The sequence below is a fragment of the Azolla caroliniana genome, unplaced genomic scaffold, assembly GCF_043228905.1.
Source record: "Azolla caroliniana isolate FFs.n. ecotype wild unplaced genomic scaffold, voAzoCaro1.0.p SCAF_6, whole genome shotgun sequence".
Classification (NCBI taxonomy): Eukaryota; Viridiplantae; Streptophyta; class Polypodiopsida; order Salviniales; family Salviniaceae; genus Azolla; species Azolla caroliniana.
In genome coordinates this window covers 9,597,825-9,623,710 of record NW_028230441.1, presented here as the reverse complement: position 1 = coordinate 9,623,710, position 25,886 = coordinate 9,597,825, and the positions used below count along the sequence as shown (strand labels likewise).

The window sequence follows — 25,886 nt, the reverse complement described above, 5'->3', positions numbered from 1 at the left end:
TTTAACTATGATTGCAATAATCTCTGCATTAACCCCTAACTCATAACTAAATTAATATACCATAATAATTAATGTAACTCTATGTGAGAAATACAATAATTAATGAGTATTACTTAGAAACCATTCATAACAACTGTACGAGATCATACACAAGAACAATGGGTGTCGTAAAGGTGGCTTTTATATCAATGATATTTCTTCCGCAACACTAGGGTTGAAAATGGGCAGCCCAAGAATTTATAATAAGAGTTTAAAATTAATAAACAAGTTAAAAAGATCAGAAGGCTCCATAGGATTGATTGGTCCTTGGCATTCAAAAGGGCCGTCAACCAATGCCCATCCATTTCACTCTCATCCGAATCAATGAGGTTGAAACCCATACCCTCCATAAGACAAAATTATCGACCATGTGCAATGAACAAACCTTTTCTTTTTCCTTTTGTCTTGTTTCTGATTTTCACATAACCTCATTACACAGACTTCTGAGCCCTATAAACCTCCTCATTATGTGGAAAGCATTAGGTCTCCATTGTATTGTTGTTTTTACTAAACTTTTAAACTATCACATTGGTTTTGTTTTCCTCTTTTCGAGAGACAATAGTGTTAGTTGTGACCATGAAGTACTGCTCTCTTCAGATCATAAGCCATGCCAAATACTTTCAAAGAAGCTATCCATGCTCATTGCTCAATATCCCTTTTAGAGGATGCCCATGCAGAATCCTCTACTCATAATTAAGAAAGTCATTAAAAACCCAATCACATTTTAGATTTCCTAACATTTCAGGAAACTCGACAACAAAATATTTGACAAGTAGCAACAAAAGAAACAGAAGAAGACATCTCATTCACTTCATCACTAGGGGAAATCTCCTAATTTTTCTCAGATTTTACAGTATAAGACAACTTCTGCATTTGGGGGAACATAAATCACACATTGTGATTCAGGCTTTTGTATACAAACAGTTGCCATTCTCATGGCTGGCCTTAATATCAGCTTCAAACAGCACTAAGTTGCACCCTCACTTTCTAGTTTCTTTTTAAGCTCTCTCAATGGGTCCCATATCGATTGTCTATTCTTTTTATGTGCACCCAAATCACATTTGCAAGAGTCTTGGTTGAGATTGATACCACAATCAATACATTTACCTTTGCAATGAAGATCACATAAGCATTGCAATGGCATCTCAAGATGCACGGTATCACGAATATATTTGGATATATCTATGGATTTATCCGTTCTTGGGAAGTGAAGCTTATCATCAAGATCTAGATCCAAAACATCTTCCAAGTCAATTTCTTCATCTGGCATCATCGAATCACCTCCTAAAACAACCCCTAAACGAGTTTTTGTCGGCTCAACAACTGGATTCTCGGTCAGCAAAAGGCTAAATTCTCCAAATACCCTCTCACCGACAGGAGTCCCACATCTAGTTCATAGAGAGTAGTGGTAGATGTAAGCGCTGGTAATAGGTAAACAAAACTAGTTTCTGATAGCTTAACAGTGCAAGCAAATATAAAGAAATCTATTGATCCATGAAAAACATAAAGATATACCCAGCACACAACTACTAATTCTTCAAATCAAGGGAGCGAATGTGTGGTGTATGCAAGGAACATGTAAAGAAATGCACTGCCACATAACATCCTCTATTTTAAAATCATTCTTCCCTCACCTGATGTTTGAATTACAAAATCATGAAGCAAGCTCATGCGCCTTATGCCTATTAATGCAAGGGCAACACAAGACATGCACTATAATATGTGTATTAATACCACAAATTTAGGTAGCAAGGTGGAAGTAAATAATAATAAAACGCATTGCCGCATGTGACATGTATGAATTAATATCATGATTCATTATTGTGAACACATTGAATGCAAGATAATGCAAGGATTCAGAGAGATATGAAGTGCATGTCCCTGCACTACAGGTACCAATGCTATGAATCAAGTGAATGTAGGCATCTTATGATTGATACTGCAAGGATTCATACAGAAATACATAATATCACATAAGAGCACCCAAGCATCGATACCACAAAGGGAGTTTGTGAATGCTTCATGGGCTGGATAATGCAAAGGCACAAAAAGAAACATATCACCATCCAAGCATCAATAAACACAAAACAAAATAGCATATGCATCGTGTATGCTTGATAATTCAATGACACATAAAAGAAAGGCATTATCTCTTACATGCTTTTACAAGACAGAAGTGCAAATGCTTTGTTTTAACATGTATGTGTGCATTACCTGCAGCAATGGAGAGCTATGGATGTTTTAACAATACCATCAAGTCTGAGGTCCCTTCCTTCTTTGGAAACATCTATAGAAATACACACGGGTGTTGTGGAAGGTGCAGAGTTCGAATCTGGTTTGATTCCCATCGACATAGCCACAGACCGAGACAATTCAGAAGAGAAATCCTCCATTCCTAATGTCTCAAGATCCGTCAAATACTCATAGTGCTTCTGTGTTGAGCTCCTCCTGAACGTTATTGTATTTGGAATAGGCATCCCTTCTTCTCTTTCTATAGCATCCTGCGTAGAAGAAGAGGAAGAAGAAGATGATGATGATGATGATAATGATAATGAGGAGGGGGAGTAAGAAGATGAAGAAACAGAGCTGCAGAAATGAAGAAGGGGGGAGAAAGAGAAAAAAATGGCGTCTTTGCGAAGAGGGGTGCATCTTTTGGAGGGGCTAGAATTGAGGCAGAGAAGGAAGGATGAGGGAGAAGGAGCGGTTGTTCGTCTGGGTTGAAATGAGTAGAGGGGTTGTGGCGAGAACAGGGGCAGCGACGCCATGGCCAGATTCTAAAGCTTTAAACTGTATACAGGTAACAGAACACACTCTCTGTTTCTTCTTCTTCTTCTTCTTCTTCTTTATATGCATATTTACAAAACTAGGCCTCTCTATTTCTCTACACTCTCTCGATCTCCTGTGCTTGTTGTGTGTGTGTGTGTGACTCATGATCCATCCATTGTGAAAGAAGGGCCCCGTGTTGCTGATGTGGCGCAAAATGATTGGTCGGAAAAACAACATAGTGCTGATGTGGCAAAACTGAATGGTCGGAAAACGGCGTCGTCCTGATGTGCAGGTGACCCCATGGTGTTGCCAACGTGGCGGTAAAATAAATGGTCGAAAAAAGGTGTGTGGTGCTAACGTGGAGGCGAACCATTGGCAGCAAGGCCGGCCTAGTTTCCAAAATGGAGATAAATTGATCATTGGTTCCATGAACAACAATGGTGTTATAGATTAGACGTGGTAGAAAACTATTGGCATCATCACAACATCATAGTAGCAAAGGGGGCGTTTGCACGGCATAGAAGGAAAAGCGGTCTACTGCTGACACATTACAAAATTTGTGTTGGTTACGGAAAACTTTTGAACTATACTTAGGCTTTGAGACGATACTTGATGATTCAACGCATACAGGAGCTCATGATGGTAACTACTTGGTTCCAAAGAAAAACATGAAGGGTTGTCCTTATTGTAGACGTGACAAGGTATGAAGCATTCCTTGAGATTGCATGCCTAGCCAAAGTCAATCATATTGGGCTTTCATTTCATAGCACTTGCTTGGCTACGATTACTTTCTCTCGAGTCTCTACACATGAGATGGTTACCTTTCCACGTGATTATTTATTTAGGGATGGAGCGGAACTCATAGAGAGAATATGGCATTGGGAGTGCAAAATTCATACATAACTCATGAGTTGATAAACTTACAAAGAAAAATAATTATCCCTTTCTAAGTAATGGCTCAACATTAAACTGATTGAAATGGAGTTCATTGTGAGATTGTATAAAAATGTGGCTACTAGCTAGAGTGAAGTAAATATTGATGCATTATTGACCACTTTGGGCATTAGATATACATAAATTGTTCCGTATATGGTCTGTGCGGAGTCATAAAACTAGTTGTTGATGCTTTGAATGATAGACATTGAATCACTTCTTATGGGAAACTAAAGCAAAATGTCATTCACATCAATCAAACAAAGTGGGAAGTCTACAGGATCATCAACACATATCCAATTGCATTGATCATCAAACTTGCATCATATAAGATTCAACAAGCCATCACTCATCATCATGCTCACAACTACGGATTAGCTCAATTGAAAGTAGACCTTGGAGACATTTGAAACCCTTCACAAAATATCACGAGGAAGTGCACCTCATAGGGTTATGTAGGCATATATTGCATCATAATTGCATTGATTACTCACAACCTTGTCACAAAAAACATGTCTAGGAAATCCCAAATCCCACCTTCAAACATGCATTAGCATTAGCAACCTATCTTGCATCTTCCATGTTTATTATGCAATATTTTTTCCTTTGCCAATGTCACACTTTATTATCATGTTAACCTACCATCACATCATTTACTAAGGGTATCCCACACACAACATGGTTGAAGTTTATGAAAAGGAAAAAAATGTTGTCCCTTCAACTCATTACTATGTACGGAACGTTTTGAAATGCAAGACTTTTGTTTGAGCTTGCATATGGTAGAGCTTCACTAAGTTTAGTCCTTTCAGAGTTATCCATATGGGATATATATAGTGTGCACATGTTACTAGTCATCAAGAGAATGTATAAGATCACATGTAATATTTGGGACGACTGTATTGAAGGGAACTGTAAATACCTCCCCAAGAACTATTTTCGAGCAACATAGGTCATTGAATACAAAAAGATTATTTGGAGGAAAGTAAGGTTGTGTTGAACATCCATTTCAATATTTGGGAAAAGTCTTTCATTCCCTGTCAACAATACTTGTGGACCATGGTTTCCGATAATAATATACAGCATCTAAATTTGACTTAAGGGAGCATGTGTAGAATCAATGTATACTTCAATAAATTCCTATCCCATTTCATGAGGTTTTGGATATTATATTAGAGCCTACTCTTAAAATGCTTTCTAAAGTCAAATAATATATTCTTCATGGACCCACCATTCTTATTATAGAACTTCACCTTCCGAAACATGACTATACATGCTGCAATGTGGCAAATACATGCAAGACATCTTCGGCCATTCTCTGATTTCTCCGCAATCAAATGTCATTGGCCTTTAAAGGCTAATAATGGTAGCATCTGATTTCTCCACAATCAAATGTCATTGGCCTCTAAAGGGTAAGAATGGTAGCATCTGATTTCTCCGCAATCAAATGTCATTGGCCTCTAAAGGCTAATAAAGGTAGCATGCACGCATAGGCTTACAATTAGAAACACCAATACTCTGGCAATGCATAAAATCCTTGTGAATAAAACAGAAGCTATTTGTCAGTCAGGTTATTGCATCATTGTTTCAAGCAAAATCAAAATTATCACCCAAGACTTGGTGTCTGAAGAAGCAGGATATCACAGAACACCATGTGGAACAACAAAGAGCAGGTTGCTCCAAAGAAATGTTTCAAAGAGAAAAACAATTTGACGTACATAAACTTACACCCAAGAACTTGCACTGCCAAACAGAAATATCAAGACTCTCATGGCAACAACGTGAATGGAACCAGAGATGCTCTATCCACCATGTCAGTTAACTGAAATATTTACATAGAGAAGCATTAGTGGAAATTTAGTTTACATCACCACCCACATAGCATTCACGGGTATATGTAAGAGATGCATAATCCTCTCTGAATACTCACTAGTACTACTACATACACACCTGATTCACCTTCCCTCTACACCTGTTCAAGTTAACCAAAATATTGAAATCCATTGGAAATTTCCAACATGTGCACATTCTTCATATGTGTAACAAAATCCAGCAAACAGTAATCCAAACTCACTTCAATAATTATAATGTCAAATTTGTTTTCTTGAGCCCCAACCATTTCAGAGATGACAGGACCAAAATATATTCCAATTACTCTCACCACTATCGAATAAGAATGTTATATCTCTTCTAAAACAAAAATACATCTCGAATCACCAAGCTGCTCAAGCATCCTTCACATGTAACAGGATCTACTCGAAAAGAAGTTAACAAAATCTTTTCTCAAGACAAATTACATTCTTTTAAACATTTAGAGGCATATGCATAACACAATGTTCTTAGACAGCTGAACGTAATATAATATCTTTATAGAAAAGTTCAGGTCAGTGAGGAAACTTTACAACAAACAATGGTGAAGCATTGCAGAAGGAGACAATCCATTCTGAAGAGTAATTAAAGACATGACGAATAAGAAATAAACAAGAGTATGAGAACAAATATCTTCTATAGTTTTCAATTACTCCCAAATAAAAGCTGATAGTATAATTTCCAAGCAAAAAGAACAAGACTTTGAGACAAATCTCACATATAAGTTGCCAATTACTCCAAACGACAGTTGACAATGTAATTTCCAAGCGAAAGTTACACAAATAACTTTAGTACATATCAAGAGGATGAAGGGAACAAGACAATAATGAGAAATCCAAACTGTGTTCAAAATTTTCAGGGAACAACAACCAGAAATACAAAGGAGAATACCAGAGCTTTTTCTATGAATCACATCAGTTCAACCTCTCCCACACATATCAGAGAGAGAGGGGAACCTACAGAGAACATCTCGTCCAGCTATGGCTTCCTCGCCCGAACCAGATCTGGAATGAGAACCAGAAATTACACGACAAAAATGGCACGCAGGAGTCTGAAAGATAAAAATTATCTACTCTTCCCTCGAGGTGTGCCTGCAGTAGAGATACGGAGACAGGGAATTAAAGCTTTGTAGTGAGGCGATGGAGATCCACCATCGTGAACAGAAGAAGAAACCCTAAAGATGAAGCTTGAAGGAGCGATGGATGGCCACCATGGGAGTGAGATTAGGTAGAGACGTGGCGAAGGAAATGACGAAATACAAGGCTTCGTGCAAAGATAAAACGACAGGGAGGGGGAGTAGAAGTAGAAGGAAAGCCCTAATTTTGCACACCTAATGGAAAGGCGTCAGATCTAGTAACCGCCACTGCCGCCGCGGTCGCCACCTCCTCCTCCTCCGCGTCCTCCGAAGCCTCCTCCACCTCTCCCACCTCGACCCCTTCCTCTCCCGCCGCCGCCGCCGCCTCCTCCTCCATAACCTCCGCCTCCGCCTCCTCCGCCGTACCCCCCTCCACGGCCTCCACGCCCACCGTACGATCCATAACCGTCCCCTCCACCGTCGGATCTGGAGGCTCCTTTCACAGGAGCGCCGTCCGGGCCCGTGACCTCCACGGCCTTGGTTCTCCCATCATCGCCTTGCTCGATGAGGAACTCCACTTCCTCTCCTTCGGCGAGGGATCGGAAGCCCTCAGCGAGTATGGAGGTCTGGTGGACAAACAGGTCTTCGGTGCCGTCGTCAGGGGTGATGAAGCCGAAGCCTTTGGTGATGTTGAACCATTTGACCTTGCCAGTCTTCTTGGCATGGTCGGAAGACATGGCGATGATGGGGGTAGAGATGGCGTGCAGTCGATGCAGGAAGTGAAGATGAAGATGATGGTGATGATGATGACGAAGAAGAAGAAGAAGAAGAAGAAGAAGAAGAGTGCGACACGATGAAGATGAAGAAGAAGAAGAAGAAGAACTGCAGAATGTTTAGGGTTTGTCGAGAGAAGTAGCTAAAACTTAAGAATCCAACGGCTCCCCTTGGCCCACCACCACCCAATCGGACGGCGATGCTTACTTTTACCTCAATCTCTATGTCCTCTCTTTTCTCGTTCACATACATATATATATATATATATATGTATATATATATATTATATGTATATACATGTATGTATGTATGTATGTGGACATATGTATATGTATATACAGCTCGTGACTAACTACTACCAAATACTTAAGAGGGCAAGTGAGGGAATCGCGGAGAGGGACGGTGCAGGTCGCACCGCTGATGGCGCGTTCGATCTCCACCGTCCAAGATGGATAAAAAGCTGACAGCGTCTATCACCAAGAGCCCGACTCTCAGACAGCCTCTGTACGCAAGAGCCCGACTCTGTCAAAAGGAGCCCCGTTGTTTGACAACCTCTGTCATCAAGAGCCCGACTGACTCATGGAAGGGAGCCTGACTTAAAAACAAACATCAAAAACTCCAAAAAATGGTAAGTGTACAACAAATATTTGCCATGAAAATGATCATAAAATTTCTCAAATAAAACTAAAGATTCAAATAACAAGTCTTACATAAAATATTAAAACGTCAAATGTTGACAACCCTAAAATGAAATATGAATATACACGTTACATATTAAGATTAGGGCTCATGTCGGGATGATTGCAAGATGCAACCACAATTTTTACAACATGTAACATTCGAGTCCCTTGAAGTCAAGGTCAAACCATCGCAACACAAACACCGAACCTTCTCATGGTCACCTATTGGCAATCGCCTCCTAGCCCAACTTGCACCTCTTTATAGTTTTCGGAAGTGGGATTTGGAAGTGTTTGGGGAGTTGCCAATAAGTTCTTGCGAGATGTCTATTGTTGCACTTCTTTTGGCATCGATTTGTTGGTTGCGACTTATTGATCTGCCATCTTCTTCATTGGTTGATTTTGGTGCACCAACGCGATACACCTTCTCAGCCACATCTTCCAATGTTTGTATACCTTCGAAAATAGTTGCACGGTCGAAGGTTCCTAACCCTTGCTCAAGACATTTAAGTGCTTTCACGACTGTTTGTATTTTGGACTTGAATGATTCAATCTCGGATGTTGTGGGGTTTGTCTCCTCGACTCGTTCTACCTCTGCCTCCACTTCTATTTCTGTATTATGGTCTATTCGCATTTGGGTCGCGTGATCTATAAAAGGCAATGAGCCACATAAATGTGGCATATGCCTCTCAATAATCATTCGGATGCCGAGTAAATGCTTACATTTACTCACAATGTCTTGGCAATCACAATATGAGCATTGGAGTGAGACATTATACCATAGAGTGGGAGTCTTCATGCTCAAGATTCTAAACCAATATCGGGCCTTGTCGACAATTTCCATTATGGAAGTATCATCAACATACCTTTCCAATATTGTCTCCACTTCTTTAAGTCGGGACCTTTGATCCCTACAATTCGCACGGGGTGCAAACCGACCACTCACATATTTCTTGTCGTTGCTTGTACCACTCTATTACTGTTCCTCCTATGCAAGTGCCAATTTCACTATCCCCGATTAAGACATGCAGAAGGTCGGTAATTGATCGGTTTATTCTTCCTCTCAAGGCAATATACTTGATAAACTACCAATGTCTTTCCACAATATTGGTAGTGTCAACGTGTCCATAGTTGAACATTCTACCAAACTTGGGCCAGAGTTTCCTCCACACACATGTCAAACCACACCATCCTCCTTCTATATATTGCCAAACACCGGGCTTGTTTGTATATTCTACCTTTAACTCCTCACACATCGCATTGAATGTGGATTCAGTAATGCATTGCATTAGTTGGCACATTCGTTGATAAAGATGGCTTCTCTGAGTTGCACTTACTTTTGGCAACAAGTTGTCCACCCATGACTTTTTGGCGTGAAACTGACACAACCAAAAGTGTTGTCGGCGTACTGTCGACTAGAACACTGTCTACCCACAGTCCTTCGGGGTAGGCGTCAAGGGATTGCGTTACAAGGGATAGAGAGGCGTACTGCGTACGTCCATACCTCACTTGTTACTGAATGGTACGTATCTACAGGGCGTGAAGGTTCCTGGCTACAATCGAAGGAACGATGCATAACTACGCTAACATGCTTAACCTTACGTTTCCAGTTATGCACTTCTTAATAGCGTATAACCCTCACTAATTATCACATTGGCACTTACATAGTAGATCAGGGGAGATAGTACTATATTAGAAAAGAACTCTCAAAACAACGATAACCCTTTACACAAGATTTCTGCCCTTTATATACACAGGGCGTCTCGTCGGTTACGCTCCTCGTGTGAACCGTTACATTCGTTTCTTACAATATTTTAATTTATCCCACGTTATGTCCGGTGGTTACTATTCTGACGGACAACACCTAGCAAACTTGTGGGACAGTGCCATGGCACGTCGAACCCGTCCGTCTATTCGTCATCCAAAGTGTCCAAGATGTTTGGCTCTGCCCGTGTGTCGTGGTCCGAGGGTGGCGTGAGGGTCGTAGGGGCGTCGCTGTTTGGCTCAATTGGTGCTGCAGTTTCCGCTCTCTCTTCTTTGCCGAAGGTCGGCTGGGCTTGCTCTGCTGGTGCTTCTTTGGGGACCACCTTTTCCAGCTCTGTCGAGGGCTCTTCTTGGCATGGTTCCCCCTCTAATAGCCGCTCCTCTGTTGTTTTGGCACTCGTTTGATTGCCCACCGTCGTGACTTCAGGCCCGTCATTGGTCGGGGACTCGGTTTTCTCTATGGCGTGATTGTCCGGCACAGTCATTGCCTCCGCTTTTTTTAATTCTTCCACCCTCTGAGTTTCGATGCCCATGTCCATCAATTGTCGAAAGGTCTCTTCCTGGCTTTCCGTGAACTCCTCCATCAGCTGTGTGAGTTCCTATGAGTGTTGATTGGCTACCTTGTTGTCCTTTCGGCGGTTCTCCTTATCCGTGCAGTATGTATGTAGCTCCACGGCCTACGTCGCCCATCCGGCCCATCCTTTGTCCATAGCCGCCTTTGGCTGTGTATTAAATTTCTCGTGATTGGCTTGTAGGATGGTGCGGATCCGGTCTGTCATCAAGGTGGCGTGTACTTGGGACTCATCTAAAGCTTTCGTTAGATTCTCTATTTTACGCTTATTTGCCACCACGGCTTCTTCGTAAAGACTCTTCATTTTGGCCCATAACTAGGACTCCTTTAAATGAAGTTCCTCAAGCCGTCCCATCTCATTGTTTGGGCATACCTGGACTTCATGCGTCTCTACGCGCTCATGTACCAGTTGCTCGTCGTACCATGCCTTCTTTTTCTTCGCGAGCTCCCATAATCCCGCGATTGCAGCGTCCTTCTTGTTTGCCTCTTCACATAGCTTTTCATATTCCTCCTTCGTTCTGTTATGCATTGCGACGTCCACTTGGAGCTTGCCTTCCAATGTCTTGACCACCGGACGGCCTTTCGCCCTAACATCTGCTTCCCTATCCGAAGACTGGCGAAGTTCCGCTCGGAGCCGATCAATCTCTGTTTCAGCCATTTGAGTAGCTTTCTTTGCTGTGGCCACTAGGGCTTGCTATGCTTCGAGGTCTTCTCGTAAGGTGTTTGACGCGTTATCTGGGATGGTCGTTGCCGTCGTCGTGCTATGTTCCAACTGTGTAATGTGTTCCTTGGCCTTCTGGAGTTGGTCCTGTGTCAGTGTTATTGTTTTCCAGGCATTCTTATTCTTGGTTGCTATATCCTTGGCGCCTATGCTAACTTTGGCCAACTCGTGGTGTACTTCGACGAGGGTCATATTCAAGGGAGGTAGCTCAATGCCCATTCGGTGTATTCCGGCATTCCGTTGTCTGCCTACCTTGGCAAGCGGCCCCTCATCCTCACTTTTCGTCGTTCTTGTTAGTGCCCACTCGATCATTTGTTGTTCTGCGTGCTCTTCGGCCATCCGTTGAGAGACTTTTATTTGTTGTGTTGGCAAAAACCCCATGAGTTTGTAGGTAGTTGCAAATTGTAATAGTGTGCCGAACTCATGGGTTGTATCCATACTGGCCGGATACCTTAAGACTTCGCTCTCGGCTGTGAGCACGCCCTTGCCACGTTGTGATTGAGCCGTAATGATCGGTTGTGGCTCACAGATTAATTCCAATGTGGTTGTATGCTCTGTAGTGGCGATGTTTTCGACTGGGGCCATTGTATCTTTTACCAATCCCTCCCTGTCTTTTCGATCCAATCTTCGCCATTTGGGCCTGGGACTGCCTTGGGCAGGCTCTTGTTCCTCTGTTGCTGTGGAGGTTTGTGTCTTGGCGCACCTGGCCGGTGGCTCCGGCTGTATCGTTGGCTTGGTGGTGCGGGGCGATTGTGCCTCTTCTTCCCATTCGGTGGTGGCTAACTCCGCTAGCTGTCGTTTTGCGGATTGTGGCGGAGGCGTCTGTTTGTTGGTTGGGGGGGCGGGAAGTCTGCAAGGGGGAAATAGCACAATAAGATATTGTTGAATGATTGGCCGTAGTTTCTTAACAGCCTGATACGCATATAGTCCTTCCCGTAATGTCGGCCCCGTGATTACACCCCAATCGACAATGTGCCTGTCACGGACACACCAAGTGCGAACTAAGACGAAGCACGGATGATGAGGCTACGACGGAGCGATGACGGAATGACACAAGAGCATAAAGATAGAGATGAAGATTAAGGAGAGAAGATGGGCGAAATGAGAATACTAGATTGATATGTCCATGACTGGCGTTGTTCACCTTGAATTCCTTCAAGGTGAACTCAACTATTTATACTAAGTGGCATGCATACCTGTTGCACGCATGTGATACAATAGAGCATGTAGGTAGTAGGTACGCATGCATGTGCCAAGTGTTAATAATACAAGGGAGAAATTATGCACATAATGCTAGCTAAAACCTACAATGAGGAAGTATATACATGATTATATGCTAGATGTGTGGTTAACACATAACACTCGATTATAACATGGTCATGTCAAGAGTTTGAATCTTGACATTATCCCCCCTTCAACGATGCCTTCCCAAATCGTTTATCGGCTTAAGGGGATATTGTTGATGAAAATCTTAGATCACCTCCAAAGCATTTTGTAAATCTTAGACAAGGAGTAACCCTTCCACAAGATGAGGTATTTAACACCAACGGGCATGAGCAACCATGTGTGGTCCTCGCCTAGAACTGGAATACAAATATCAACGGGTGTGAGTGACTGTCAAGACTGAGAGAGAGAAAGAGAGAAAAAGAGATAGAGAGATAATTGAAAGAGAATTATTATATTGAAGCGTAAAATGGATTACAAAGAATAGGCTACAAAATGGCATTGAACCAATTTAGGTTTGGGATGGGTGGTAGATCCCTATTTATAAGTAATAGAGAACATTCTAGAATATTCTAGGTTATCCTAGAATGTAGAGTAATCTAGAAGATCTCTAGAGTATTCTAGAAGGTTCTAGTGGTATAGAACAATGTAGAATATTCTAGGTCATTCTAGAATGTAGAGTAATATAGAATATTCCTATGATATTAGATTTCATATTCTAGAGACTATACATATAAGAATAGTAATACAATGGTTAAGGATTTGTCATGTGTACAACAAGGTCGTGGGTTCAAATCCTTTTGAGTCATAATGTGAGTGTCATGATCCTTTTGATGCATGATGTGAGTGTTATCATGACACTATCCCCCTTCTTCGACGACATGTCTCACGGGTCGTAGGGTTTGTATTAGGACCTGATTTACAAGGATATTGGCGATGAAATGCATTGACGAGTTCTGCAGCATTGGAAAGATTTGCGGCAGGTTCCCAAGTTCGATCATTGGGGGTATAACCTAGCCAATCGACTAAGTAATACAGCTTGTTTCGCACGATTTTAGAATCGAGAACGATAACAACTTCAAATTCAGGCCCGTCCAAGAACTCGACAGGTGGTGGGGGTGTCATAAGTCAGCCCGGAATTGAACTTGTAGTATAAGGTTCCAAAAGGGATACATGAAACACCGGATGAAGATGCATGTGCGGAGGGAGGGCAAGACGAAATGCAACATCACTTATCTTACCAGTGATCATGTAAGGGCCAAAACGTTGGTAATCCAATTTACTGCAAGGTCGAGTGGTCTTGATGTTGTGTTGGAGAAGCCATACATGATCCCCAATGCGGAACTTTTTTGAGGAGTCTAGACGATGACGATTGGCAAGCCTCTTGTGTGTAAATTGAGCATCGTGCAAATTGTGGAGAATGTTAGCTTGAATTTCTTGGAGGCGACTAAGACGATCCTTGGCAGCAGGGTTGGTAGGAACTTCTGGATGCGCATTCATCGTCCACTGAGGATGACAACCCGTATTTGCGAAAAATGGGGAATATCCTGTAGAAGAATGGGCTGAGTTGTTGTAAGCGAATGTCTGGTTGATAGTTGATGAAAACAACGAAGATATTGTTCCAATGTCTGGTTGGTACACTCTGTTTGGCCATTTGTTTCAGGATGATAGCCCGAAGAAAGCTTAACTGAAATGTGGAGAAGTTTGAACAAGTGCTTCCAAAACTTTGAGATGAATTGTGGACCACGATCACTAATAATATCATCCGGCAGACCATGATGCTTAAATACCTCCCGCATAACGAGCTCAACCGCCTCTTGACTTGTAATCGACTTTGTACATGGCAAGAAATGTGCCATTTTCGTAAATCGATCAACCACTGTGAGAATTGCATCAAAACCTTTTGAAACTGGGAGATCAGTAATGAAGTCCAAGGATATAGACTTCCAAGGAGTTTCCGGAATGGGAAGTGGTTGTAGTAAGCCATAGGGTCGGTGACGAGGATTCTTTGATAGACAACATATATCACAACTCTGAACATACTCCTCAACAAAATGACGAAGGCGAGGCCACCAATTGTGTCGAGAAATTAATTCTAGAGTCTTCTGAACTCCAAAATGACCAGCCATTGGTGAGTCATGGCAATGTTGCAAAACTTGTAGCCGTGGGGGACCATCAGGAACATACAATAAATTTTGTCGCAATAGAAAACCACCATGCCAATAGAACTGACAATAGTCATTACGAGGATTTTTCGACCGTGAGCAAGAAGCACGATCCGGGACGATATTATCCAAAACATCCTTGGTGAAATCATCAGTGGCCATATGATCTCGAATGGAATCAAGAAGAGTGGAATTTTCAAGAGTTGTTATGGCGTTAACTACCATTAATCGTAATCGATTAGGACCCAAAAGGATTTGTTTTTGATGCTCAAATGCAGGTTCCCCTGGACGAAGTTCCATATAAGAGTGCCGAGAAAGAGCATCTGCTTTGCCTTGCTGCATCCCAGGGCGATATATGATGATAAAATCGAAGTGAGTCAAAAATTGCGCCCACCGGGCTTGTCGCCGACTCAAGACTCGAGCATTTTGGAAATAAGTCAGGTTCTTATGATCATTGTAGACAATGATCTGCTGAGAAGAACCTTCTAGGAAATGTCGCCATTGTTGAAACGAATCCACGATTGCAAGAAGCTCTTTGTCATGGATCTCGTAGTTGATCTCTGCAGCTTCAAACTTTTGTGAATGAAAGGCGATAGGGTGTAGTTGTCCATCATCTCCAGTTTGCGAGAGGACACTCCCTAGTGCAAAATCGGATGCATCGGCTTCGAGGATGAAGCGTTTTGTTGGGTCGACATGTGCTAAGATAGGTGCTGTTGTAAATGCTCGTTTTAAGCTTTCGAATGCCTGGGCTGCATCTGAACTCCATATAAATGGTCGATCTTTATGTGTGAGCTGAGTAAGCGGAAGCACAACCTTGGAATAATCTTTAATAAATTTTCGATAAAAATTTGCAAACCCGAGAAAACATTGCACATCACGCACTGGAAGGGGCGTTTGCCACTCTAAAATTGCTTGTACCTTCATGGGGTCCATAGCAATACCATTTGACGATACAACATACCCCAAAAATTCCACTTGATTCTAGCCGAAACTACACTTTTCTAATTTTGCGTAGAGACCATATTCTCGGAGTCAACGCAGTACCTGACGCACATGTTCATCATGCTCCTCTTGGGTCTTTGAGTAGATTAAAATATCATCTAGGTAAACTATAGTGAAGATATCAAGAAAATCTCGAAAAATATCGTTCGCCATATGTTGGAAAACAGTAGGTGCATTCGTGAGACCGAATGGCATCACTGTATACTCAAAATGTCCATAGCGGGTGCGGAAAGCTGTCTTCCATTCATCCCCCAGGCGAATCCGAACTAGATTATATGCTCCACGAAGGTCCAACTTCGTGAAATATTTTGCACCATTGAGACGTTCCAAAAGATTCGGGATTAATGGTAGAGCATATCTATTCCGGATAGTCACTTTGTTTAGCCCTCGATAATCCACAACCAATCAAAGAGTCACATTCTTCTTCTTAACGAAGAAGATAGGTGCACCAACAGGGGATCTAGAATGCCGAATGAATCCGTTTGCCAGATTCTCATCAATATATTCCCGCAAAGTTTCTAGCTCTACAGGGGAGAGATTATAAATTGGACCCCATGGAGGTTCTTTCCCTGGTTGTAAGTCAATAGGGTAGTCGTATGGCCGATGCTCCGACAATGTATTGGCCTTCACCTTATCAAAGACATCTGAAAACTCCTTGTATTTCTTTGGTAGTTTAATATCCGCCTCACGTGAAGTGGATGATGGAGTTGCTATTATTGCGAAGACGAACATGGCCTCGTTCCCCCCTTCCTCCCGCAACTGTCGTAAAGAGATGGGCGATAACTCCGGGGATCTATTATCACATGTAGGAGAGAGGGATGCAGGGTTTGTGCTTTTTTCCCGGCTCTCCGCAATTGTTCTTTTCATCCAATCAATCTTCGGGTTATGTAGTTCAAACCAGGGGAGACCTAGAACTATTGGGTGTTCCGGACTACGAATAATGTTGAAAGAGATTATGCTTGCCAAATTGCCAAGAACTATCCTAATTGGCTCGGACTCCTCGACTATATCTCCTGATGCTATGGGATGTCCATCAATGACTCCTACGGCTACTGGGCTGGGAAGCTTATTCAAGAGGATGTTTTGTGACAAGGCAAATTCACGATCCATGAAACAAGAGTTGGCTCCATAATCTAGAAGGGCAGAGGCTAGGACTCGATGACATGTAGATGTGGTAAGCTCGACTTGTGCTGAAAAAACTCGACTCACTTGATTTGATGAAATGGAACCACGACTAGGAACTAACTCTACATAGCTAGGATGGTCCAGCCAAATGGCTCCTATTTTGGCCGGACTTACTCGTTTAACACATCCTCTAATTGACTCAAGACATCGAATCTATTCTCATGGCATGGACTATGAGGCTTATTTATGTTACTGCGGATCTTCAGGGAAAGTAAGAAGAAGATCTTTGACATCATTTCTCAAACCTTGGCGGAATTGATCCATTAAAGCTGCCTCATCCCAAGGGATATCGCATGCCAAGAGACGGAAATCGGCTGCATAAGACAACGCGGGACGATCTCCTTGTCGGAGCCTTCGAATCTTGTTTATCGCTGTCCTAGTGCTGTCAGTGTCTCCGAAACTAGCTTGAAACTCTTTAACAAATGCCTCGAAATCCTCCAGCAATGGTGATTTCTTCTCGAGAAGTGGTGCGAACCATGCTAACGCCGTACCGCATAGCAAAGTTCCCACTAATCCCACACGAGCAGCATCAGTTGGATACCGATTGGGATATAGCTGAATAACTAGACGAACTTGATTCAAAAAGCCTCGAAATAAAGACCTCGTACCATCAAACTTAGCAGGGAGGCTGATCTTTGGCTCTCTAGGGGAGTTCTGAGCTCCCGACGCTTGCTCACGTAATGACAATATAGTCGCCTCGAGTTGATGAACCCGTTGTGATAACTCTTCATATTGTTGAGCTTTTTCGGCGCTCACGTGTTGTAGATCTCCAAGTAGCCTTTGATTCTCATGCTCTAATGCCACAAATTTATTCGTGAGCATGTCGAGCTCAGAAAGAACACGCACGTATTCTTGTTTGCTCACGGACTCCATAGCTTACGAGAGGAGAGGAGAAGGAAGAAGAGAACTTGTTAGGATTTGTGGAAGACGAAGAGATGAAAGGAAAAAAATTGGTTCAAACTGTCAAGACTGAGAGAGAGAAAGAGAGAAAAAGAGATAGAGAGATAATTGAAAGAGAATTATTATATTGAAGCGTAAAATGGATTACAAAAAGTAGGCTACAAAATGGCGTTGAACCAATTTAGGTTTGGGATGGGTGGTAGATCCCTATTTATAAGTAATAGAGAACATTCTAGAATATTCTAGGTTATCCTAGAATGTAGAGTAATCTAGAAGATCTTTAGAGTATTCTAGAAGGTTCTAGTGGTATAGAACACTCTAGAATATTCTAGAACATTCTAGAATGTAGAGTAATATAGAATATTCCTATGATATTAGATTTCATATTCTAGAGACTATACATATAAGAATAGTAATACAATGGTTAAGGATTTGACATGTGTACAACAAGGTCGTGGGTTCAAATCCTTTCGAGTCATAATGTGAGTGTCATGATCCTTTTGATGCATGATGTGAATGTTATCATGACAGCGACCATGTGCGGTCCTCACGGGGAGCATGAACACCAAGGGGCATTAGTAACCATGTAAGGTCCTTGCCGGGAACTGGAACGGTCCTCGCTGAGAGTTGGAACACGAACACCAACGGGCATGAGCAACCATGTTGTCCTCACCGAGAAATGGAACACGAACGAGTGAGTGACCATGTGGCCCTTACCGGGAACAAGAACATGAATGGGAGTAATCGACCATGTGCGGTCCTTACCAGGAACTGGAACATGAACAACGACCATGTCGGTCCTCACCGGGATTTGGAACACGAACAATAGTTGGAGTAAGCGGCCATGTGTGGTCCTCACCGGAGACTGGAACACGAACGGGAGTGAGCGGCCATGTGCGGCCCTCACCGGGAACAGGAACACGATGCGGCCCTCACCGGGAACTCGAACACGAACGTGTGTGAGCAACCATGCGGCCCTCACCGGGAACTGGAACATGAACACCAATGGGAGTGAGCAGCCTTGTGCAGCCCTCATCGGGAACTAGAACATGAACACCAACGGGAGTGAGCGGCTTTGTGCGGCCCTCACCGGGAACTAGAACATGAACATGAACGGGAAAGAAACTAAAAAATAGAGACAATGAAGCGATGTTGATGATGGTACGGTGACGATGGTAACTCTAGATGTAAGGGCGATGACGGAGACGGGTGATGGTTCTAGTTGGAAGGTGAACAAACTGTCACGGATACACTAAGTGCGGACTAAGACGGAGCACAGATGATGAGGTTACGACGGAGCGATGACGGAATGACACAAGAGCATAAAGATAGAGATGAAGATGGGCGAAATGAGAATACTAGATTGATATGTCTGTCCATGACTGGCGTTGTTCACCTTGAATTCCTTCAAGGTGAACTCAACTATTTATACTAAGTGGCATGCATACCTGTTGCACGCATGTAGGCAGTAGGTATGCATGCATGTGCCAAGTGTTAATAATACAAGGGAGAAATTATGCACATAATGCTAGCTAAAACCTACAATGAGGAAGTATATACATGATTATATGCTAGATGTGTGGTTAACACATAACACTCGATTATAACATGGTCATGTCAAGAGTTCGAATCTTGACAGTGCCCTTCGAAGGTATCGATTATGACGCCTGCTTTCTATTTAGGCATCTCGTACGCGTTAACGTGTATGCACCCAACCTCCAATAGGAACTTGGCGACTTCCCGAAAGAAGGGGTTTGGAATGTCCTTCGTTCTTAATGCCTTTGCCGATACCGAATACTCCCCAAAATATTTCTCGAGAGTTTCTGTAGGGGAAATATCGAAGTGTTTTCCCCTATTCGCGGACAGTCCTAATTTCTTCCGGATGGTGGAGTTCATCATTGTGTCCACGTTGAGTTTCTTGGCTATCTCCAGCGCGTCAGGGTGCGATGGTGCTTCCGCGACCTTGATATATCCCTCAAATCCTTTTTCCATGAGCCACCTGTGTAAGGCTGCAGAGATGGCGATCGACATCATGGGGAAAGGGGGGAAGGGTCAACTAGGTGAGGTTCGCAAGCCGTGGTGATTGGGCACTCTCGTGGTATGGTGGGGAGTGAGGAGAGCGGGAGGAGCGAAGAGAGCAAGGAAGGTTGAAGGCGGAAGTCTATTTTCCGTGATGTGCAGAAAATCATCTGTAACCTTCTTTTTGTTCCCTAGGGTTTATTGGCTTGTGTGACATCGTGGTGTCGCGTGTTCTTGATCTTGAAGTTTGTGCATGCATAAAAGCCCTTTTTAATAGTCGTGACTGTCTTCCCCCCCCCCCCCCCCCCCCTTTTTTTTAACGGTACAGTAGAATATTACTGTTACACTATATTACAAGTAGGTCCCAGATATTAATTAATCGTGGGACCCTTCAGCCGCGTCATCTACGACGTGAAACGGGTTTGGTGGCATAGGTCCCAAATAAGGTTTTAACCTGAATCCCTTCACTTTTTGGCATAGTATCTCTCCAGCGAGGGTCCCTAATTGGAAAGTGCTTTTTTCCGCTGCAACTATCTAGTATGGTCCCGTCGAGCGAAACTGCAACTTTCTTGGCATTTGACCCATGTGTGTTTGAAAGACCAACACGGCCTTCCCGACTGCGAAGTCCTTCTCCCACGTGACCCGATGTTGATTGACAAATGCTTTACACCGTCTCTGTTCCTGCTCAAGTATGGTCATACTACTGAAAGGAATACGGTTTCCTTTGCTATGCTCGGCCACAACTCAGACGTCGGATCAAGCACAGAAAACAGGGATGTGGTGAGATGTATCTACACACGAAAAAACAGTAAAGAAGAAAAGTGCACTGGATGTTAACGTGGAAAACCCAAATCTGGGAAAAACCACGGCAATACTCAAACTGCAAAATATCTCTATATCAAGATTACAACAATGGGGCACAGAGGCAACGACCTCTTGCTCCCTCGCTTCGCCACCAGGCGGTTACAACAGAGGCAACAACCTCTTCTTCTCTCTCTCTCTTCTCTGTACATAGTTACGCTCTGAATTATCACAACAATGATAATAACACAACCAACTCTACATCATCCTAATATTAAGTTTGCCCTAGGTCATATTTATACTAATATGACTTTCGGGCTATTTACAAATATAGCCCCAGTGGGCTCTCTGGAACATATTTACATATATGTCCCTTCCATCTGATGAGAAGTTCTCACTGGGCCTGCAACATCCGGTTCTCATCGGGTCTTCCATTGCCGGGTACTCGTCATCCGGTTCCCACCGGGTCTTCCGTTGCCGGGTACTCCACGAGTTGCTCATCAACACTGTTCTTCTCACTTCCCATCCGGAGGGACCTGTTTCCTAACAACTACGTACCCAAGCTTCGCCTAATTCAAGGAGTTGTTGTAATCGTAGCTGCTCAGACTGGCCTTCTGCTAGTCGTTCTCATACTTGAATCCGCAAACTGGGCACTTGAAATTCGATGGGCATTACAGCTTCTAACCCAAATGCCAACCAGAATGGCGTAGACTGTATGCTAGTGTTGTAACTGGTCTGATACGCCCACAAGGCATTGTGCAATTTAGTATCCTAGTCCGTTCTATTCTCATTCACGATCTTCTTCGGTATCGTCTGCAAGATTTTGTTCGTAGACTTTGCTAGTCCATTCACCTGTGGATAGTATGGCGTGCTTTTCTTATGAACGATTGCGTAATGGTGTGTGAGCTCGTGGATGACTGAATTCAGAAAGTGGCTCCCTTGATCACTGATAAGCTCGATGGGGCAACCGAAACGACACCAGATGTATTCATAAAGAAATTTCGCCGTTGATGCCGTTGTGTTGTCTCGTAGCGCCTTTGCTTCCACCCACTTAGTACAATAGTTCGTGGCTACCAAAATATATGTATTGCCTGTTCGTGTTACTGCCGGCTTAAAAGGACCGACAAAATCAAGACCCCACTTCTGGAATGGGTCCAACGGAAGAACGGGTTGGTGTGGCATCCTCGCGCCCTCCGTGGGTTGACCCAATCGTTGACATAGATCGCACTGCCTATAGTAGAGGTGCACGTCTTTTTGCATGGTGGGCCACCATAGACCTGCTTGGCATATTTTTCTGGCCATAACATCTCCCACATAGTGCCCCCCTGCCGTACCGTAGTGGATTACCTGGCCGATGTTGGATTACGAAGTCAAACTCTTGGAGTAGTAGCATCCATCTGTCCAGCTTCCCTGTTAGTGCCTGTTTTTCCACCAAGTACAATAACGTCGCGTGATCTACGTGAAACGTAAATTTTCATCCTAGTAAATAATGCCTGAATTTGTTGATGTTGTATATCATTCCCAACACCCCCCGTTCTATTGTGGAGTAATTTCGTTCCGTAGTAGATAGCTTACGACTAGCATAATAGACAAGTCTGTACCAATTCGGTTCCGTGAGCTGCATCAACGTGCTGCCTATTGCTATATCTGAAGCATCCACAAAGACATGGAATGGTTTCGCCCAATCAGGTGGTTGTACGACCGATGCTTGAGTTAACATTATCTTGAGTGCGTCATATGCTTTTTCTTTAGTTGCCGTCCACTTGAAGGGTGTGCGATGCACATTGGCGTGTAACGGGGTAGCAAAATCCGCCAAATACCGTAACATACGGATTTGCCCCAAAAAACGGCTGAGCGCTTTGGCAGTAGTTGGAGTTTTTGCTTCAATTATCGCCGTAATTTTCTTAGGATCCACTGCTATCCCCTCCTTGCTTACGATGTGGCCAAGGAGGGCTCCATTGGTAACGCCAAATGCGCACTTTGTTGGGTTCAAGCTTAGGCGTGAAGTACGACAACGTTCCAAACAGAGTCGGAGATGGGCCAAATGTTCGGCTCCTATTCCATATACCGCAAAATTGTCAAGAAAAACTTGCATAAAGGTGGGTACTCCCCAAAAATCTCTATGATCGTTCACTGGAAAGTAATTGGCGCCGTTTTTAGCCCAAACATCATGACCACTGCTATGTAAACCCCCCAATCCGTGACGAACGCAGTCTTGTCTTGGTCGTCAAGATGCATGCATACCTGATTGTACCTGCTGAAGCCATCTAAAAAACTGTACATGTCATGGCTTGCGACCGCATCTAGTACTTGTCAGTAAAGGGTAAGGTGAATGCATTCGTGATTGCCACGACATTTAACTTGCGATAATCTACGCAAACACGGATTTTGCCATTTTTCTTTGGCACTACGGTCTTAGTCACGTAGCTTGCTTTACCGACCGGATAAATCTTGCCTTGAGAAGTTTGTCAATTTCCTCTTTCACGCGAGCCGCATAATTCAGGTTCATTCGATACCGCCGCTGCTGTACAGGTTTCGCGTTGGTGGATAAGTTGATCTTGTGTTGATAAAACTTTGGGTCCAACCCTTTCATATCTTCATGGGACCGTGCAAAGTCATCCTTATATTCTTTGAGCAGTGCTATCATTGCCGCCTTCTGACTTGGGAGTAAGTCTTTCGCAATCGAGAGTAATCGAGGATCCGCTGGTGTTTCGACATTGATTTCTTCTAATGATGAGGCGATGACACACCGCGAGATTTCCATTTCCCGTTCGAACAAGGCACGTGCTATGCTTAACTCCATGATCGATTCTGGGTCCAGTTCGTATGCCTCCTCCTTAAGCGTTGTAGTGGGGGCATATTCCGTGGCAGTTTCTATTATGTCAATTTCGAATAATGGGACGACCCGTGGGTGATCATCAAGGTACGCTTCTAGCTCCGTATCCTCCACTCCTTCTAGCATATTTATGTCTTCCGTGTATAATGGTGTTATGCCCTTGGTGAGTGGTGCCGTTTCTTGGGTGGTTACGCGGATTTTGCTCCGTCCTCGTCAGAAACTAATGCAATTATGCCGCCAGTTTTGTTTTATGTCGGCCGAGCGTAACCACGGCCTGCCAAGCAATATTGGGTATGCTCCTAGGGCGTCTAATGCGAGTACAACCGCCGATATTTCGAAATGATGGCCACCAACAACAATCCCTAATTTCCGAATCATCCCTAACGGTCTGACAGAACGAGTGTTGGCCATGCGGAGCCAAAAAGGGCACGCTTCCCAATCTGGGATTCCCAATCGTGCGCATGTGGTTGTATTAATGACATTGACACCTGATCCCCCATCAACGATACATCCCGTGATTTCCTGTCCCTGTAATACCAGCTTAATGGCTAGATTGTGATGATCGATGACTGTTGGATTGGTACGAGTCTCCACAAAATTTGCTGAAACTTCTACTCCAGGCATGCCCGTCATGCGATTTTCAACTGCTTGGTAGAATCGTGGTACTAGTCGGAGAAGCTTCTCCATGGTCATTGTTATCTCGTAGGCGGCCAATGCTTGCCATATGGAGTTCAGTGATGCCGTGTCCTCCTCTATTGGCGAACTGGTGCGTGTGGACTCCTGCTTCATACGCTCCACGTTTACAGAATTTGCTTTTTCTACCCAATCCTTGGTTGCTTTGCGTATCTCATCTTGTTCAGTCCAGTCCGCGTTCTTTGCTTGTTGCCGTGTGGTGACCTGTTGTACTTCTGCCGCGATTGTATTCACGGCGGTCTCTTTGCCTTTGCGGTGTGGGCACCGCATCGCGTAATGTCTAGGTTGTTGGCATACAAAACAATGTACGATGGACTCTCCTCTTTCCACTACTGGCGGTGTATTCGTATCCGCAAGTGCAACTTGCTCCTCCCGATTTTGCTGCGTTCTCCTGTTATTCCGGGGTGGTTGACGTTGGTCCCGGCATGACTCCTGACGTTGGTCATCCTCCAAACTCTCGTCATAACGTTGTTGGTCCCTATACTGTTGGTTGTTTCCGTGTGAGCGAGGCCTGTTGAATCCCCCTCGATTGTTTGCCGAACGGCGATTGTCGTAACGACGCCCCCCTCGATTATACTGATTAGCATTCCTATATTTGTCATCCTCCCGATCTTCTTCCTTGGAATATGGGTCGTTGTTACGACGATTTCGGAATGGGCGCTCTCCGTGTTGATATTGGTCTGCATACCGAAAGTGATCCTCTTGCCATTCTTGACCATTCCTGCGATATTGCCGTTGTGGTTCCATGCACCATACAACGGGTGTCGATCTATTAAGCATATTGTAATCACATTGCTCCACTGTGTGCGCCTTTGAGTGGCAAATAGGGCAATGCATTCACATGTTGCATTCCACCGCGGAATGCCTCGAGTTTAAGCAGATTGTAGATTGAATAGCCTGGTGGAAGCGATGTTCCTCGTTGTGCGGCAATGCTTGACATAACGATGACATGGAAAATCCTTCATCTTCCGCTTCCAATTCGAGAGTTAATGCTTGCTCGATAACCATATCGGCTATTTCCCCTTTCCCACTATGCGTGTTAAGGGATTACTTTTCCGGCGGACAACACCTGGCACTTGACTTCTAATCAAGGGATTGTGGGTTCGTCCAACCAAGCGTGCCAACAGTGTCGTTGGCGTACTGTCGACTAGAACACTGTCTACCCACAATCCTTCAGGGTAGGCATCAAGGGGTTGCGTTACAAGGGATAGAGAGGTGTACTGCGTACGTCCAGACCTCACTTGTTACTAAATGGTACGTATCTACAGGGCGTGAAGGTTCCCGGCTACAACCGAAGGAACGATGTGTAACTACGCTAACACGCTTAACCTTACATTTCCAGTTATGCACTTCTTAATAGAGTATAACCCTTGCTAATTATCACACTGGCACTTACACAGTAGATCAAGGGAGATAGTACTATATTAGAAAAGAACTCTCAAAACAACACTAACCCTTTACTGTTTGGCGGGAGATCCTGGTTCACCAGGCAGGTAGGGTTGAACATGAGCCACTTTCCCAAGATCTCGGAGTGCATAGGCATCTTGCATCATCAAAGCCCAATCAACCTTAGTCATGACACTCCCGATTTTTAACCTATTTGCCATGTGATGGACCTCCTTTGGTATCATAAAGAACCGATAGCTAACAAGCTCTAATGGATTAGCCTTGGACTTATGATATGCTTCCTTACGCATGCTCATTCGTGCCACATGTCTTGTACACCCAACATCAAATAGGTCATCTTTGCAACAACTTATGACATTGGGGTGTACTGGCAAATGGTACACATCTGACCTACTACATGGTACATGACCACTATGAGGTCCATATATTGAAATGGTAACTGTCTCATTGTAAACACCGTCATTCATT

General features: G+C 43.6%; 2 protein-coding genes across 2 annotated transcripts; both read right to left on the bottom strand.

The window, feature by feature from the left end:
• Positions 1-823: 823 nt before the first annotated feature.
• Positions 824-2,848, bottom strand: LOC147863029 (BTB/POZ domain protein, putative (DUF177)). Its single transcript, XM_087321731.1, has 2 exons — positions 2,254-2,848; positions 824-1,427 (listed from the first exon to the last, which is right to left on the bottom strand). The coding sequence occupies exons 1-2, from the start codon at positions 2,802-2,804 to the stop codon at positions 1,007-1,009; spliced, it is 972 nt and encodes a 323-aa protein (XP_087177857.1). The 5' UTR covers positions 2,805-2,848; the 3' UTR covers positions 824-1,006.
• A 3,580-nt stretch (positions 2,849-6,428) lies between these two features.
• Positions 6,429-7,481, bottom strand: LOC147863028 (cold shock domain-containing protein 4-like). Its single transcript, XM_087321613.1, has one exon. It carries the CDS (start codon positions 7,414-7,416, stop codon positions 6,955-6,957), a length of 462 nt encoding a protein of 153 aa, XP_087177739.1. The 5' UTR covers positions 7,417-7,481; the 3' UTR covers positions 6,429-6,954.
• Between the last annotated feature and the right edge of the window lie 18,405 nt (positions 7,482-25,886).